Here is an 18065-nt window from a genome sequence, read left to right as displayed (position 1 = left end):
GCTTATTGACAGATACCCCCTCCCACACACACACCCTCCTCCCGTGTGGGGGAAAAGTGCTCAACTTACACATTTGAATGTCTGCAGTAGCCCAATATAGAGAAAAGACAGGTGTTTTTGAAACAGTAAAGTATGCTTTCCCAAATATTTTTATTATTATTAATGAAAAAAAAATCAAAGAAAAATTGTAGTTTCAACTAGAAAGCCCTATGGCTCAAAGATCAGCCAGAGTAAACAAGAACTCCTATAAAAAGCCATTTACATTCCCTTCATACAAGATTTATTTATGAGGGATCCTTCCAGGAAAGAGCCTGACTGAGACTAAAGACTGTTTGGCCAGGATGTCCTGACTGGACAACATTTAGAGCACGTGACCTGCGTGATCCCAGCAGCCATTCACAAGATCTTTGCTCTATGGAGCCTTGGTCTTTGCTTGCCTTCCTGGTACCCCATGACATTTACCAAATGGATCTCCCCAGTCACTGGAACACTCAGGGTGGCCCTTTGGAAAATAGGAGAAAAAGTGACTATAGTGTGGACTTTTCTTTTCTGGTGAGAATGTTGTAGAGCCCCAGTGTCTTCTTTCATTCTGGCTCTTTTTCATTCATTCAACAAGCCTTTACTGCGATTGGCTACGTGCCTAGTGCTGTTTGGGTATATTGGTGCAAAGAGACCTTAGTGGGTCTTTCACTAAAGAAGAGTGAGACCAGGGCATGTCTTTGCTGTGTGATTTCATAGTCCCCTTCTCTGACCACCCAGAAGCCTCTCAGGCCTGTTCCAGCAGAGGCTCTGAGTTAAGATTCCTTTTCAGCCCCCTAGAGGGCACTCAAACCACCATGTTACCTTTAAGATTTTGTTTTATTCAGTACAGTCAGAGCAAACCCGTTTCTGTTGAGTCGATTCCGACTCATAGGAACCCTATAGGACAGAGTAGAACTGCCCCGGAGGGTTTCCAACAAGCACCAGGTGGATTCAAACTGCTGACCCTTTTTCGGTTAGCAGCCATAGCTCTTGACCAGTGCGCCACCAGGGTTTCCAGTCAGAGAGCCCGCCTAACACTAGCTCATATTAGCAATACTAGATTTATTAAGTAGAAAAGAGCTTCTCAGCAGTTTGATTTAGATGTTTTTGTTTATAAATAATTCAGCAGTCTGATCCAGGATGAAAACTACTAATTTCCGTGACATAAAAACCCAGGATTGTTATAATCCTATTTTTCCATTACAGTATGATAAAATTACATTGACTGCAGCCAAACCTTGCTAAATACCATCTACTTCACAGAGCACAAAGATAATCATTAAAAAGCATCTTCTAAACACATACTTAGTATCTAAAAGAAGTGTTTTCCACCACTGTACTTCTAGATTTTTCCACTCATTTATTTTTACCTACATCCCTCTTACTAGCGTTTTGTCTGTACACAGTCTCCTGTTTCTGTGGGATTGCTGCACCTGGGGACTTGCCCCTCCAGCTGTCCAGACTCTGGAAATGCCTCCTTGTGTTGTGCTTCCCAGCTGCCTTCTCCCTTCCTGCTCCCCTGTCCTCAGCCGACAGCAAGCAGGCACAGTGAGCAGGTGCTGGGCTTCCTCAGGAATTACCAAAAAAGTCCCAGCCATGGAGGAACCCCGTCAGATCCCAGTGTCAGAGAGGAGCCTCTGAGCCTCTGCCTCTGTCCCCACCAAAGCAGGAGAGGAAGAGTATAGGGGAAAGCTGTCTTCTCAGTGCCCAAGTGAGAGGGATTAATCTGTAGGGGCTAGTATGGCCCTGACAAAATAAACTTTTATTTGAACCTTTGTTGTGGTCAGATACTCTTCTGTGGTCCTGTTAGGTACCAAGCTTCTGTTGACATCATCCCGTCTCTGGGAAAAGGTGCTCGTAACTTGGCAGATGCCTTCCAACTTTTTAATTCTCCCTATGTGATTTAATCATAAAAAATGACCATTTAATAAGAAACATTATTAAATATTAAGCTTCGTAATAAAATTCAAAGATGAACTAGTAGAATTCTTGTGGAAATACAAGGCTTTTAGACTCCTGACCTACAAGAGGCCTCCAGACACTCTCTGCTCTAGGAAAGTTGTGTTTAATTGCATGCAGATAGTGGACCGTTTCTACTAGGACCTGTCCAGCTCAGTGATTAACCAAGGTGCTTATTTCAGAGTCGTTCCTTCACTGAGGTTCATGTTTGATGTTGCTGTGTCATCAGCTAAGTCACTTCAGCTGTATTCATAGCATCCTCATTTTATAATTCAGGAAACACCTTCAGTGGTCAGGTGACTTTACCAAGGAAGAACAACAGTATCAAAGAATGAGAGCATCCTGATACTTTACGGAGTCCAATCTCTTAGCAGATCACAAGTGTTTGCTAGGGTATGATTGTACTGTGGTAGAAATACGGGAATGATCTCACCCGAGTTGTCACGGTCTTACACTGCCAGCACTCTGGCTGTCTGTCAGTAGAGCCTGGATGAAACTTGCCTTGAGTGCATCCCTTCTCTGCAGTCCTCTCCTTGCCCTCACTCCTGCCCCTTCCCCTCCAACATCCTGCTTCATATTGTGGCATGCTATCCTGTAGATGCAGAGGCCTCTGTTGGAACTGGATCTTTCCCAAATTTCTTGGTACTCTGAAACATTTTCTCCCTTTCCCATTCTTTTACCCGTCCAATAATGAGATGCCATATGCCAGTTTCAAGCTAGGTGTTGGAATTTGTTTGATTTTTTAAAATAATTTATTCTAAGATATGAGTGTTTTAGGTTTTAACTTTCCACGTTATCAAAGGAGCTCATTAATCTAAATCAGTATGCTTCAATTTTTTTTTTTTTTTTTACTGAAAACCAACAGAGTGCAATTCATTTTACATTGTGACCCCTTACCTGTATACCATATCTGAAATAAATTTCACAAAGCAGCACTTACCCTTATGACCTGTGAGGTATTATAACATTGTCTATTCTGTTCCGTTTCTTCAGTTTATTTCTTGATGTGGTCTAGATCCGCCAGATTGATTTCATGACCAGTGACAGGTGTGAGCTGCGGTCTGAGTAGCACCGACCTGGATGAATTTCCAGCTGTATTCCTCACAATAGTCAGGAGGGAAAGGAATTGGCAGCTTGATGTAGAGGACTGTAAAGTTTGCTCACCAGTAAAATACAGTCCATTCCTCTTAGAAAAGTTACGGAAAATAATCTAGGTGGCAGGAACGTGAAAATGCAAGATAATCGTAAAATATGTTTGTTGTTTGCAAAAATTGAGTTAAAACTGAGTCCCTGTGTGTGTGCGTGTGTGCGTGTGTCCGTGTGTGTGCGTGTGTGCGCGTGTGTGTGCGTGTCTGTGTGTGTGCGCGTGTCTGTGTGTGCGTGTGCATGTGCGTATGTGCGTGCGCGGGTGTGCGGGTGCGCGTCTGTGCGTGTGCGCGGGTGTGCGTGCATGTGTGAGTGTGCACGTGCGTGTGTGTGTGGGTGTGTGTGTAGATAAATCTTAAACATTGTCAAAAGCCTGCCGTTTGTGATCTGGCACGGACCTTGTTTCTAGAAGATATTCGGTAAATATTTGTTGCCGGAATGAGTGTCAGTGACACCTGGTGGTTTATTTGTAATTTTAGGTTTCTTTAAAAGGATGTTGGATGTAAAGGGAAACCGAGAAAACTCTAATTGCTTCTATGTAAGGGGCTCTGTTGACATTCTTCAAAAAGTACTTCAATTCAAACCTGTCTCATTGGATTGATCCTAAGTTCAGTTTAGTACATAGAAGTCATGGCCTGGGTCTTAGTCCTAGCCTTGTGTCATTTTTCTGGGACTCAGTTTCTTCACCTTAAAATGAGTATTTTTGACTAAAAATTGTTAGTTCCCAAACTATTGAAAATCATGGTTCTTGGGGGAAGCACTGAAATACTGATGTATCTGGCCCCCTTCGTATAATCTAAGAGTGGTTTGACTTGTTAACAATACAGTTATTGCATACACAGAGAAAGGGCTCTACTTCCACAGTAACCTATTTCTTCTGTTACTATTTGCCACATGGTTGTTATTGTATTTTCTATCAGTAAGATACCAGTGGGCAGCAAAAGTTTATCTACAAATTGGAAGGTTTCCATCATTTGATTTTAGCAACGGAGCACCTTTGTACAGTGTTAAGGAAACAACACTTAGTCCAAGATAGCCACCAAAACTCCTTCTAGCCCTAAGACTCTGTGTACTATATTCAGAGGTCCCTCTCTTTTGCCACATGCTATTTTTCCTTTTCAATTTTCCCTCTTACCGTATCCCTCTGTCTTCCACAGGAATGACATCTTTGTGTTCCTGTTGAGCACACGAGCTGGAGGACTGGGTATCAATCTCACTGCAGCAGATACAGTAAGTAATGAGGGCACAGTCATGAATGCCCCGGATATGGAGGTTTTCTCTCTGAATTTGTCATTCAGTTTTTGTTACCCTTCATTTTGTGACACCAGCTAGTTTATTTCTTTGCCTCTGGTTATGTTAAAAGACTACAGATTGCATTTTGACTAACTGGAGCATTTTAGCTTTCCTTTTAGACTTTTCCAGCCATTCTCTTTTAATAAGTTTCTTACACATTCATTCAGCAAATATTTAATGAATGCCTACTATGTGCTGGACACTGTTCTAGACACGAGATACATCACAACAGACTGGAAAAAAAACTTAGTCAATCCAACTCAATTTATTTTAGGAGCTGTAACCGAACAGATCAGAAAAGATTGATTGTTTCATTACTGTTAGGTGTTATTCCACTATAGTAAAAACTCATGTTTTTATTTCCTAAACTTTAAAAGGTGGTAGAAGAGCAATAACATTGGTAATTTAAAAAATAAAATAAAAAAGACATTTCAGCAAATTGTTCATCCTTTCATACCCAGTCTCCTTGGAGGAATAGTCCTTCCTCTGAAAGGGAGAAGAGCATTCTTTTTGAATTTCAAAATTATTCCCAGTGTTCAAATAACAATCTCAATAACTTTAAAAATGCATAAGTGGGAAATTGTTTCATAAACGGCATGACTCTAAAAGTGTCACTTTATGTGGCTGTTGTGGTGCCCCTCCATGAAATACAAAGCATCAGAATCCCCACAAGTATGAGTAGGATGCAAACCTAGCAGGATTGTGGAGTATTGAGGTTGAGGCCTGAAGAGGTTTGAGTAGACTGACAGCAGTAGAGCTGGAACTAGATCCCGTGCTTCCCGGTCTTCACTCCCAGGCTGTATCCACTCTTTCTTCTTATGAACTGCTGTGCAGTAGAATTGCCTACCCGCAAGAATAAAAACAGATTGTGTAACATCACTAGATAGAATATCAACTGTAGGACTCAGGTGTACTTTCCTTGGCATGTAAAACTCTTCAGCCATTCAGCCAGGGCTCCAGGGTCTGAGGACCGCTGGAGGCATAGCTGGGTAGATGCTGTATCTAACACACTCATCATTAACCTCCATCGTTTTATGGAAAGACTGTCAGTTGTGGTAGATATTGTTCTTGTGGGTTCTCTGATGGGATGGCTGACTTGGTGCCATATCAGATAGCATAAACTTGCCCTTTCTCGTTCTTCTGCTTGTTTCTCTGCTTTCTCTACTGTTTAAACATCCCATACAGTCCAGCTTAGTCATATTCTCAGTGTGAGTGCAAGATTCATTACTTTCTCCTACTGGATCTTTTTGGCCTCCAGTCTCAGCCCCCAGCCCCATTACCTGGGTTCATCCAAATCCATTCTGTGCTATGCTGCTGCTCTGTTAGTTTGTTTATACTCTTCTTTACTAATCATGTCACTCCTTTGCTTAAAACTCTTCAGGGATTCCCCATCATCTGCAAAATAAAGTATAAGCTCCTTTATATGGCATACAAGACCCTTCATTTTGTGGCCTTTATCTGCCTTTCTAGCCTAGTTGCCAGACCACTTCCCCTTCCAAAATTTATGTTCCAGAAATAACGATTGACTTGTAGTTCCTGAAGACACCATGCTATGTTACACTGTGGTATATGAACTGTTCCCTCAGCTAGAATGCCCCGTGAGCCTCCTCTTCTACCTGGTAAACCCCTGCTTGTTCTTAAAACACTGACCCTTCCCGCTACTCAACTTAATCACACCAGATAGTCATGCATTACTTTACATACTAGACTTGGAGCTCTTCAGGGGAAGGAAGTGTCATGTCTGCATTTCTCATGCCTGGAATAGTTCATTCATTCATTCATTCATTCAGATGTTTAATGAGCATCCACCAAAGGCCTGGCACTGTTTTAGCCACTAGGAATTACACTGTTCTAGCCACTTGCAACAAAACAGAGTTCTGTTTTTGTCCTCAGTTTCTAGAAATTATGTTTCTACCAGGGGGAGATAAAATATTTTTTAAAAAATAAATAAATAAATAATATGAATGCTATGAAGAAAAATGCAGCAGGTAAGGAGTGATAGAATGATCAGGGGTTGCTGTTTTATATGGACTGATCAGGCCTCTCTAATGAGGTGACACTTGAACCAAGATCTGAAGACAGTGAGGAAGCAAGCCAAAAGCATATATGTGGCAGAAAGAAGAACATTCCAAGCAGAGGAGATAAGCGCAAAGTCCTGAGGTGAGAACATGCTTGGTGTTATCAGGCAACAGCAAGGAGCCCAGAGTAGGTAGAATAGAGTGTATGAGGAAAGAGTAGTGTGAGATTGGGATGGGTGTTGCAGAAGCGGATCATATGGGGCTTAGTAGGCCATGGTAAAGACTTGGAGGTGAGAGGCCATTAGAAGAATTTGAGCAGAGGAGTGACATGATCTGGCTTGGTATTTTAATGCATCCCTCTGGCTTCTGAGAGGCTGTAGGGGAGAAAAGTAGAAGCAGGAAGATCAGTTAGGAGTTAGAGACAAGATAATGGTGATATGGACAAGGGGTGAAGCTGCAGAGATGGTGAGAAATAATTGGAATCTGCGTGTATTTTTTTGGTAGAGCTAACAGAGTTTGCTGCTAGCTTGGATGTTGGGCATACAGGAGGCATCAAGGACTCTGGGGTGTTTGGCCTGAGCAGCTGGAATGATAGCGATACCAGTTACTGATAGGAGGAAGATGAGATACGAGTGGGTTTGAGGCAGTGGAGTCTGGAGTTCAGGAGGAGGATTGGGGCTGCAAATGTATTTTGGAGTCATCAGGTTATAGATGATATTTAAGGCCATGAGGCTTGATGAGGTCTCCCAGGGGACTCTAACGTGTTCATTTGATTAAAAGCTCCTTCCCTTCTTCTCAGGCTGCCTGTCTAGGGTTTGGTCTATAGTTTCTGAAGGACTAGTTCACCGAGTCGTTCATTTGCATCATCAAAGAAGTAGGCAGATTTTAGGGGGTGAGATCCTTATCATGCTTCCAGTGTTCACATAGTTTGTCTGTGTGAGGCTAAGGAGTTCTGCCAGCTGTAGAGAACCAGAAGTGGGCCCCTAACTGATAACTAAGGAGCCCTGGTGTCGCAGCAGTTAAGCACTTAGCTGCTAACCAAAAGGTTGGTGGTTCGAGCCCACCCAGCAGCTCTGTGGGAGAAAGACCTGGCGATCTGCTTTCATGAAGATTACAGCCAAGAAAACGCTATGAGGCAGTTCTCCTCTGTCACACAGGGTCGCTATGAGTTGGAACTCACTTGGTGGCACCCAGCAACGACCACCACCACCGACAGCTGGAGGAGTAGAAGCAGGCATCCCTTTTCATTCTGGGGCCTAGAGAGATGCCCGTTTAATTTCTGCGAGATTCACTTGTAAAGTAGGAGCTCCTTGTACACGTTCCCCAGAAGAATAGGACAGCAAGATTGGAATGAATTCCTAGGTAATGCTTTGTGTGAACTCCTGTGTGTGTTAAATTTGGAGACACAATAGGCTTAACTGCTTGTCTTGCATTTTTCCTTTGCCCTGAGATTTATTTAGCTTTGGGAGATCCCCTGGACAGCTGATGGCCAAGGAAGAGGTTAGTCAGCCTAAAACGTCAGAACTGACTTCACCGTCTGGTGACTGAGAATGCGCTTTGTTGGTATTTGCATATGTAAACGAGTATTAGTATCATAAACAGTGGGAGTCTATCTGGCCCGCTCTGTTAGAGAAAACCTGATTTGAGCGTGTGATTAATGGCAGCTGCCCCTTACTCTCGCTGTTTTCCTTTGTTCTTGGATTCTGCCTGAAGTAGGAATAGCTCCATGATTGACTGTTTACTGAGGGGTTGCTATAAATTGCACCATTTGTTTTTGTTTCTGTGTCAGACCTGTTTTGAATTCGTACATGTAACGAGAGAATGAGGAAATTTTTGTCCCTTAGTTCGCAATATGAGCAGCCCTAATGTCCCAGGAGATGCCATGGGACAGCTTTCCGCTCTCCCAAAGGACGGAACTTCCACCCATTCTCTTGGGGAAAACGAGCTCCACCCTCCAAGTGTTGGTCCAACTTTTTCTGGTTGTTCTCTAAATTTTCCTGTTTTCCATTTCACTCCCTCATGCCCTGAAACCTCCTATCATTGACCTATGTGGCACGGCCCCTCCACCCCATCTCAGCTCTCACTCTCTGTTCCCACACCTACCGAGCTTGGTGTTCACAGCTTCACGCAGGTGCTATTCGTGTATTTCCCCTTAGTTACTGCTGGGCCATGCTTTGTGGATTGACCTGCTGTAATCTTTCCTAGTTAAGTCATTTGTTCTAGCCCTTTAATTGTTATTTGTTTTCCTCTAGACTGTCTCTCTAAGCTCTGTAAACCTGACTACCAAATGCAGGTGTCGTCTTTGTCCCACTGTGGTAGGCACTGTCACCCCCAACACTGCCCCGGTTCACGTCGTGGCTGATTGAGCGTCTGTTGTCAAGTTAGATGGTAACCGTTCAGCTGACTTGGTTTTGAGTTTTTGACTCGTATTCTCTGTTTTAATCTTTTAGCTTTTGTATTTCATATTCTTTTTCTCTGGATGAGTATTTTTCTAAGTAGAATCCTACTTTATTCTCTTCTCCTCCCAAATTCCCCCACCTCTTTTAATCCATTTATAGGATAAATAGCCACTAAGTTTGTTTTGTTTTGTTTTTTGTTTTGAAGTTAAAATTTCAAGCATATCTCCTTGGATTTTAATCTTCTTACTTGTTATGCACTTAAAAGAACCTAGGTTGAATCAGGCCTGGTTGCCACTGAGATTTTCAGGAAGAAATGTGAATGATAAACACCTATGAAGTGATTCATAATATAGGATTCCCCATTATGAATTCATGCTGAATCATTGCTTCAGGCTTGGGCAGATGAAGGTACTGTCTTTTGGGTATGACATCAGCCCCTGGTTTTCACATATGTAGTCATTTAAGGTATGCTGGACAAGCAGTGATCCCCGTGTCCAGCTGGAAGTCTCCTTTTAGTTAACTTGTCCTCTCTTCCTTTGTTCTTCCTAAAAGTTTAAACTGGATTTGCTAGAATTTTGTTTATCCTGGTGAAACTCCAAAATGTTCTGTGGTCAGTTTTGCTGTATTTTTCTACATGTGGCAAGCATTGTTTACTCCCAAATCTTAAGTCAGCGGAAAAATATGGAGTAAATAATACGCTTTCACATTGACTTTTTCTTTGGCAAGGAGTCACCAGTTCTCTCCCCAAGGATTCTAACCTGTGCTAAAAATTGAGAGATTTATACCTCATATAAAAGTTAGATGAAAGGGGTGCTGTAAGAGAGCCAGTGAGGTTCTTATTAGTAGAGACAAAAGCACTGAAAATGCTGATGCCTGTTGTCCATCTTCATCCAAACCTGACTTCTACCAAGAAGAGCTATAAGAATTTCCTCTGTTTTTAAATGAGTAAAATCACTTGGGAATAGTGTTAAGCAGTAAGAAAAGCATAACTGAGAAAAAGTTTAAAGAGAGATAAGTCAGTCTTTAGTTTACATTTTTAGATTCTGTCTAGTTTTGATCAATCCCCTTAGAGATTGCAGTATCAACCAACTAGTATTTGTTGAATTCTGCTTTGCACTGATGGATGGTGTCGTTCTCTAATAAGACTACACGGGAAGATTTAAAATATGGTACACGTGAAATAGTTGGAAACTATTCAGTGATTAAGTGGAGACCTGAAGTAGGGGAAGCAGTGCAGGTTGGTGTTAATAGTGCAGGTGTGGGGGAGACTGCTAGGTCACACCTCAGGTCAACCACTCACTGTGATGTCGGGTTAGCCCCTTCCTTATTCATAACAACAAAATCCCACTGCTGTCGAGTTGACTCATAGCGACCCTATAGCACAGAATAGGACTGCTCCATAGGGTTTCCCAAGGCTGTGATCTTTGCAGAAGCAGGCTGCCTCATCTTTCTCCCATGGAGCAGCTGGTGGGTTCGAGCTCCCGACCTTTTGGTTAGCAGCCAAGCATTTAACCACTGTGCCACCAGGGCTCCATCCTTATTCATAAGATGGAGAAAATATATAGTCTTCGTGAGAATTCAGTGTGATATGTTTGCACACTAGTGCAAACAGTGTTTAGCCATTATTATTATTATTATTTCTAGTAAAAATTCAGGAAAAGGGCACATTATTATAGGCTAGAGAAATCCAAGAGACCATCCTGAAAGTGGTGAAGCTTGAACTGAACCTTAAAGGACCAGTGAGAGGAGTTAAGAGATTCTAAGTCAGAGAAACAGCTTGAGCAAAAAAAGGTGCAAACAGATGTGATGTAAATGAGGAACACTGAAAAGACCTGTCTGCCTAAAAGGGGAACCATAATTGTTTAGGGAAAGATTAGAAAATGAAGTTGGCTCGATAGAGCAGGGCCCAGTATTTAGGGGAGTTTGGACTTGGTGTGTTACAACATAACTGGCAGAGAGGTGGAGTGGTCTGTAGCAGGGAAGATTTGTCTCCAGTGGTACCCAGGACAGACTAAAGAAGAAAGAGACTGAGACAGATCCACTGAGCCCACTAGATTAGCAGAGCATCAGTGATCCAGGCACAGAGCATCAGTGATCCAGGCGTCATGGTGAGGATAGTGACAGTGGAGCTGTACAAAGGATAGGTTCATTTCTAAAGAAGCACTGGCTGAATTCAGTGACTTGGTTGGATGTAGAGGAGAATGCATGAGAGATGAGGGCCATTTTGAACTAGATGTTTTTCAGTAGGTCCGCTGTGGTGGATAGCAGCCTCAAAGGCTAAGGTCTCAGGAGTCTGTTGGTTTTAGGACCACGTGGGACGTTGTACATTTTTTGTTGTTTGATTGCTGTTCAACAAGCTGACAGTAGCCTCCAGGGAGCCTTTTAAACACTGCTTCCCTGGGATTCGTGGGACAGGAAATGACCCTGTAGGTGTGAGCGTATCTCCCTGAGAGTGCCAAGAGAGCCATACCTGTCCCACCAAGGTAGGCCCAGTGTTAGAGGGAAGACTTTCACCCCTCACATCCCAGGCTCACCGCTTACTTAGGTTGTGTGGTGCTTATCAATCCTCTGCTCCTCTGGGCCTCAGCCTTCTCATCTATAAAATAGGAGCTGTAGTAGTACCACATCGTGGGATGGTTGTGAAGGTTCAATTAGTTAACACACATAATTCTCTTAAAACAATGCCTGGCAGACAGTAAGCCCTAAGTGTTAACTAGTCATATTTATTGCTCTTTTTAAATGAACACTGTGAAAAAAGCCAGGAACATGCGTTTTTTGTCCGGGGCAAGTGAAAGAGCGGCTTGGTCTTATGAGTTGATATCATCTCTATCTTAATATCGTAGAAATCTGGCATCAAACTTACAAATAGATGAGGGACTGGGTTGCTCTCAGAATTCCTGGCCTGCCCAGAGAGTGACTCAATGTTTGCTGTATCCTCATCTTGCCTGTATAGGTGATTTTCTATGATAGCGACTGGAACCCCACTGTGGACCAGCAGGCCATGGACAGGGCCCATCGCTTGGGGCAGACAAAGCAGGTTACTGTGTACCGGCTCATCTGCAAAGGCACTATTGAAGAACGCATTCTTCAGAGAGCCAAGGAGAAGAGTGAGGTAGGCACAAGGCAAAGGGATTAATATACTGGTGGAGAAGATAGCAAGTCCAACCACGTTGACTAGGCTAAGACTTTTTAAGGCTCTCTTACGTTTCATTGATCATGAAGGAGCTAGAATTTTTTCTGAATAGAAAACGAAGTAAGGTTATGTATGATAGCAGCGTCAGCTGCCCTGGCTATTCCTTATTCTTCCATCACAATGGTGTCCATTGCCAAGATTCAGCTATTGTTCATGTGGAAACTTTGACACCGAAATGGCCTTCATGAACTCAAGAGAAGGTTTAAACACAAAGAAAACATTCTTTGATGGTTACGAGGGTGGGGAGGGAGGGTGAGTGTTATTTACTAACTAGATAGTAGATAAGAATTATTTTAGGTGAAGGGAAGGACAGCACACACTACAGGGGAAGTCAGCACAATTGGACTAAACCAAAGCTAAGAAGTTTCCTGAATACAATCGAACACTTTGAGGGACAGAGTAGAAGGGGTAGGGATCTGGGGACCGTGCTTTCAGGGGACATCTAGGTCAATTGGCATAACAAAGCTTATTAAGAAAATGTTCTGCATCCTACTTTGGTGAGTGGTGTCTGGGGTCTTAAAAGCTTGCAAGAGGCCATCTAAGATGCATCAATTGGACCCAACCACCTGGAGTAAAGGAGAATGAAGAACACCAGAGACACAAGGAAAGTATTAGCCCAAGAGACAGAAAGGGCTGCATGGGCCAGAGACTTCATCAGCCTGAGACCAGAAGAACTAGATGGTGCCCGGCTACCACCAGTGACTTCCCTGACAGGGAACACAGCAGAGTCCCAGATGGAGCAGGAGAAAGGTGGGGTGCGAAACTCAAATTCTAGTAAGAAGACCGGACTTAATGGTCTGACTGAGACTGGAGGAACCCCGGAAAGCATGGCCCTTGGATTCTCTCTTGGCCCAGAACTAAAATTTCCGAGGCCAGCTCTTCAGACAGGGATTGGACTGGACTGTGGGACATAAACTCATACTTGTGAGGAGTGTGCCTCTTAGCTCAAGTAGATACAAGAGACTGAACAGGCAGCTTCTGTCTGGAGGTGAGATGGGAAGGCAGAGAGGATTAGGAGCTGGCTGAATGGACATGGGGAATCAGGGATGGAAAGGAGGAGTGTGCTGTCACAGTATGGGGAGAGCAGTTAGAGTCACATAACAATGTATGTATAAATTTTTGTATGGGAAAAAATTAAAAATACTAAAAAAAAAGAAGGAATGGCCTTCATGTTTGACATAGTCTCTCATTCAAAGGAAGAAAGCATGACATTTGGGCTCTCATCCTAATAGTGTCAACTCGATCTGCCTCTGAGATGTGCACCAAATTTACTAGTTTCCAAAGAAATGATTTTTTTTGGTTTTTTCAATCATGATTCAGTATTATTATTGGATATTTTAGCAGTCCTAAGACTAGAAATTCTCACTGTCCTTTCGGTTGGATGAATCATCTGGATGAGCTGGTCAGATAAACAAGGATAGGGAAACCAGAGGCCTTACCTGAGGAACAGGTTGAGAATAGTGTTTCTTTCTTTCTGGATATTCGCCATATGGGAGTAGATGCTTGGAGGTGACATTTTGATCTGCTTTGGTATAGATTCAGCGGATGGTGATTTCAGGTGGGAACTTCAAACCAGACACCTTGAAACCCAAAGAGGTGGTTAGTCTTCTTCTAGATGATGAAGAGTTGGAGAAGAAATGTACGTACTTTAAACCTCTTAACACTCTCTTTTGCCCGGCAATAGATGCTTCTCTAGCTCCACACATCTGAAAATGGAAGGGGGTACATGATTGTGTGCCAAGAGTAGGAAAAGCCAAAGGCTTTATTTGGGGGAAACTTCTTATATTAATATTTTATATTAAAATCCTAAGAAGGGTGTATTGTGAAGTAAAAGGCAAAATTCACATGTATTTTTAAAATAAATATAACTTCAAATAAATGTTTAGCTTGCTGTAGGAAGGCTATATCCCTAGACTGCCCAGCAGTTACGAATTCACTCTGTTCGGCCTTGAGCAGTGTTTCTGTGGAAAAGTTGGAGAAGCACTGCTGTAACATACAGACCCTTTTCCCGTTATTTCTGGCCTTTGAGAACAGTGGGTTTCACACTTAGGGGTGAGCCTTCTGAAGACTCCCATAGCATAACAGCAAAGTAAGTTCATAGTTCTCACTGCTGCCACCATCTTCTAGAAAACCTTTGGGATCTCCACAACCACATTTGGTCTGTTCCGTGCAGAGATACGAAAAAGCTAGAAAGCAAAGAAAAGGGGGAAAAAAGGCAAGGAACGGTCCATAATCATTAAACGGAACCATTGTTGAACCCAAAAGCTGTAGAGTATCCAAGAACTCTGTTCTTTCTCCGAGTTAGAAAGCCACCGGTTATCTGCCTTGGACGGATAGAAGTCATACCTTGGAACATAAACATCAGAGGATACGGCCACCTTAGTTTCAGAGTAGAAATAGGATTAGATGTATCTTTTAATGCAGGTAAGAGTCAGATTTCTGTTTACAGTATATAGGTGTATCCAGCTAGAAATGTTAGTTTTCCTTTTTCAAAACTTTTTTCTGTTATACCACTTCTTGGAAGTGCAAGAATGAAAAATGCCATGAAGTATGATTGGTACAGGTCAGAGATTCTTCAAGATCTTGCTTAATTTTCTTGGTAGTGAGACTGCGACAGGAAGAGAAACGGCAGCAAGAGGAAACCAACCGAGTGAAGGAGCGCAAGCGCAAGCGGGAGAAGTACGCAGAGAAGGTATCTCTACCCTGAGGGCCAGTAGTGGGGGGGGCCTGCAGACCAGGCTGAGGAGTGCACGGCTTATCGTCACTGGTTGGTGTCCAGCTCCAGCTGTGTGTCACTATAGCGGTTCTGTGCTGGTTGACGTTTGATCAGGAGAAATGCTCAAGAGTCATGCGGCCCTGGTAGACCTGTACTCACAACACAGACAGCCCTATCTGTGTTCACAGTTTAATTATAGAAACCATTTGTCTGGGCTGTTTCAAAGCGTGAGGCTAAATATGGATTCGATGGCTGTTACTTAGATTATTAGATTTTGTAGAATCTTAGAAAGAGCCTAAGAGCTCATTACAGCCAATCCTTCTGCCACAATTCTGCTCATGTACCATTCAAAGTCATCTGTTATTGGAAAAATAAATCCCTGACCAGTCTGTCCCTCTCTCTCTCTCCAGTATGCGCCAAGAAGTTCGGCTATCTTTTGTCTCCCTTCTCATTTTCCTACTTCAGCCACTGGGCTAGCTGCAAAGTGGGATGTGGTTTTCCTTATCTTGCTGTTTGTACCAAAGAATTGTATCAGTCATGCTTATCCCTGGTCGTCAGTGGCATGTAAATTGAAGGGAAACCTTCAGGACTTACCCTTGTTTCAGGAGTCAGCCCTGACTAGGTTCTGACTAGGTTCCCAGACTTACTCTGCCCGCAGCTGTTGGTTTGACACCATTTTACCACCTCCCAGAAAGCACATCCTAATAGTTTGTGCTGGTTCTAACCTACCTTTGAGTTGTGCTGCCCACCCATCTTCACCAGCCCTGGTTGAGCCCTAGTCTTTTTTTTTTTTTTTTTTTAAATGTGCTTTAGGTGAAAGTTTACGGCTCAAGTTAATTTCTCGTTCAAAAATTTATACACATATTGTTTTAAGACATTGATTGCAATCCCCAAAATGTAACAACATGCTGCCTTTTTCCACCCTGGGTTCCCTGTGACCATTCGTCCAGTTCTTGCCCCTTCCTGCCTTCTGATCTTGCTTTTGGACAGGAGTTGCCCATTTGGTCTCATATATTTGATTGAACTAAGAAGCACGTTCCTCATGTGTGTTATTTTTCTGTTTTATAGGCCTCGCTAATCTTTGAAAAGTGGGCTTTGGGAATGGTTTCAGTTCTGAGTTAGCAGTGTCCAGGGGCCATAGTCTCAGGGGTTCTTCCAGTTTCTGTCCGACCAGTAAGTCTGGTCTTTTTTCATGAATTTGAATTCTGTTCTACGTTTTTCTCCCTTTCTATCCAGGACTCTGTGGTGATCCCTGTCAGAGCTGTCGGGGGTGGTAGCCGGGCACTGTCTAGTTCTTCTGGGCTCAGGCTGCTGGAGTCTCTGGTTCATGCGGTCCTTTAGTCCTCTGAGTATATGTTTTCCTTGTGTCTTTGGTTTTCATCATTCTCCTTTGCTCCAGATGGGATGGGACTAATAGATGTACCTTAGATGGACACTCACAAGCTTTAAAGACCCCAGGCACTACTCACCAAAGTGGGGTGTAGAACATTTTCTTTATGATTATGTTATGCCAGTTGACCTTGATGTCCCCCCAGGCTGTGGTCCCCAGCTCCAGCCACTGGGTCCCTCAAAGTGTTTGGATGTGTCTAGGAAACTTGTGTCTATGCTTTTGCCTTGGTCCAGTTGTGCTGACTTCCCCTGTATTGTGTGTTGTCTTTCCCTTTACCAAAGTTGACGTTTGTCTATTATCTGGTTAGTAGTTTTCCCTCCTCCTCCCTCCCGACCCTCGTAACCATCAAAGAATGTTTTTTTCTGTGTGTAAACCTTCTCTTGAATTTTTATACTAGTCTCATAGAGTATTTGTCCTTTTGTGCCTAACTTACTTCACTTGGCATAATGCCCTCCAGATTCATCCGTTTGTGAGGTGTTTTGAGAATTCATCGTTTTTTATCATTGTGTAATATTCCGTTGTGTATATGTACCATAATTGGTTTATCCATTCATCTCTGAGACCTAGTCTTGAACAAGATAGCCATGTGAGTTTCAAGCATCTCTGTAGCTCTGGTCCTCAAATCCTACCCTTGTCCCTGACCCATTTCCTTGGCCTGTTTGGTTTACCTGAAGCGTAGTGTCTGGCCACATATTAAAACTGTTCCTGCTTTAAGTGGAGGTCTTCTTCTTCTCTTATCCAAGCTTAGTATTAGGGCCATGTGTCTCTTTGGCCATGTCTGTATTAAATCATCTTCCAGTTGACTTGCCAACTCTTCCTGTTATGAATTAAGCCTGCTGCTAAGCACAACCGTTTCTAGCCTGAAGGATGTCCCTGGTACCCACTTCATTTACAAAGCTGAAAAGTCCTGGGAATTCAAGTCCCTCCTAGCCCGGGCTGCCATCTCTACCCATTTCCTCAGGTTCTCTTTCTCTTTCATGACTCAACCATCAATATCTAGCCAATTACTTACTAATATTTAGAATTAAAAAATAGCTTTAACTTTCAGAAGTAATAGCAAAGAAAAGGAAGGTGGATACAGAACATTGTAGGCTTTACAGAGTTTGCATTAGATGTCATCCCTACTCTAAGTATAGAACTTTCAGTTAAATGTACAGTAACAATATTAATTGCACTAAACATACCAAATTAACCCTAATACAGGTGTAGACACAAATGCAGTTAGGTACAGTGGGTGGGTATGATTTCCAGATGTGTCCAAGCACATTCTGTGATTCCAGATCCCTGATCTGTGACAAAGCCTTACCGAATCTGGTTCTAGAACTGTTCAGTGTAGCCTGGTCACTCAACCCTTAAGAGTTCACGTGTAAATTGAAAAAAATGACAAAAACAACCCATTATTCCTTGGGTATAGTGAGGCCCTGTTTTTCATGTGGCATGTTTAAAAAAAAGAGTAAAAACAAACGTACATAAAAGGTATTAAAACCTCTGGCCCTGCCTTTCTGGGAGTGCTGCACTGCTGCACTTGGATGCGCCGTGAGGCTCAGGCCTGTTGTGGCTCCCGTTCAGTTTCACTGGCCTGCCTTTTAAATTCTTATTATGACCCTTTTTTCTCCTTCCTTATGAGCTTTTTCTTTCTTAAAAATGTGCTAATTGAAAATAAGGAAATGGAGACATTTATAAGGAATGAAAGTTCCATCATCATTTTCTTCCCTTGCTGCCTGTCCTCATGCTTTCTCCATCTTTCCTGATTCGTGCGTTCCCAGAAGAAAAAGGAAGATGAATTGGATGGCAAAAGGCGAAAGGAGGGTGTGAACCTGGTGATCCCATTTGTTCCCTCGGCTGATAACTCCAACCTCTCTGCTGACGGGGACGACTCCTTCATTAGTGTGGACTCAGCCATGCCCAGCCCCTTCAGTGAGGTGAGGGA

At 42.9% G+C, this 18065-nt stretch overlaps 1 protein-coding gene across 1 annotated transcript in view; it reads left to right on the top strand.

Moving 5' to 3' along the window:
• Nucleotides 1-18065, top strand: part of INO80 (INO80 complex ATPase subunit) — a 102330-nt gene that overhangs the window by 79006 nt on the left and 5259 nt on the right. Inside the window, exons 28-32 of the mRNA XM_004380644.3 lie at nucleotides 4284-4356; nucleotides 11790-11948; nucleotides 13566-13668; nucleotides 14633-14721; nucleotides 17902-18057. Coding sequence (XP_004380701.1) covers nucleotides 4284-4356; nucleotides 11790-11948; nucleotides 13566-13668; nucleotides 14633-14721; nucleotides 17902-18057 — 580 coding nt within the window. The remainder of the gene's footprint in view (nucleotides 1-4283; nucleotides 4357-11789; nucleotides 11949-13565; nucleotides 13669-14632; nucleotides 14722-17901; nucleotides 18058-18065) is intronic.

Source organism: Trichechus manatus, unplaced genomic scaffold (assembly GCF_000243295.1).
Source record: "Trichechus manatus latirostris isolate Lorelei unplaced genomic scaffold, TriManLat1.0 scaffold00076, whole genome shotgun sequence".
NCBI lineage: Eukaryota > Metazoa > Chordata > Mammalia > Sirenia > Trichechidae > Trichechus > Trichechus manatus.
The sequence above is the reverse complement of the archived record's forward strand: the minus strand, read 5'-3'. Positions and strand labels throughout refer to the sequence as shown.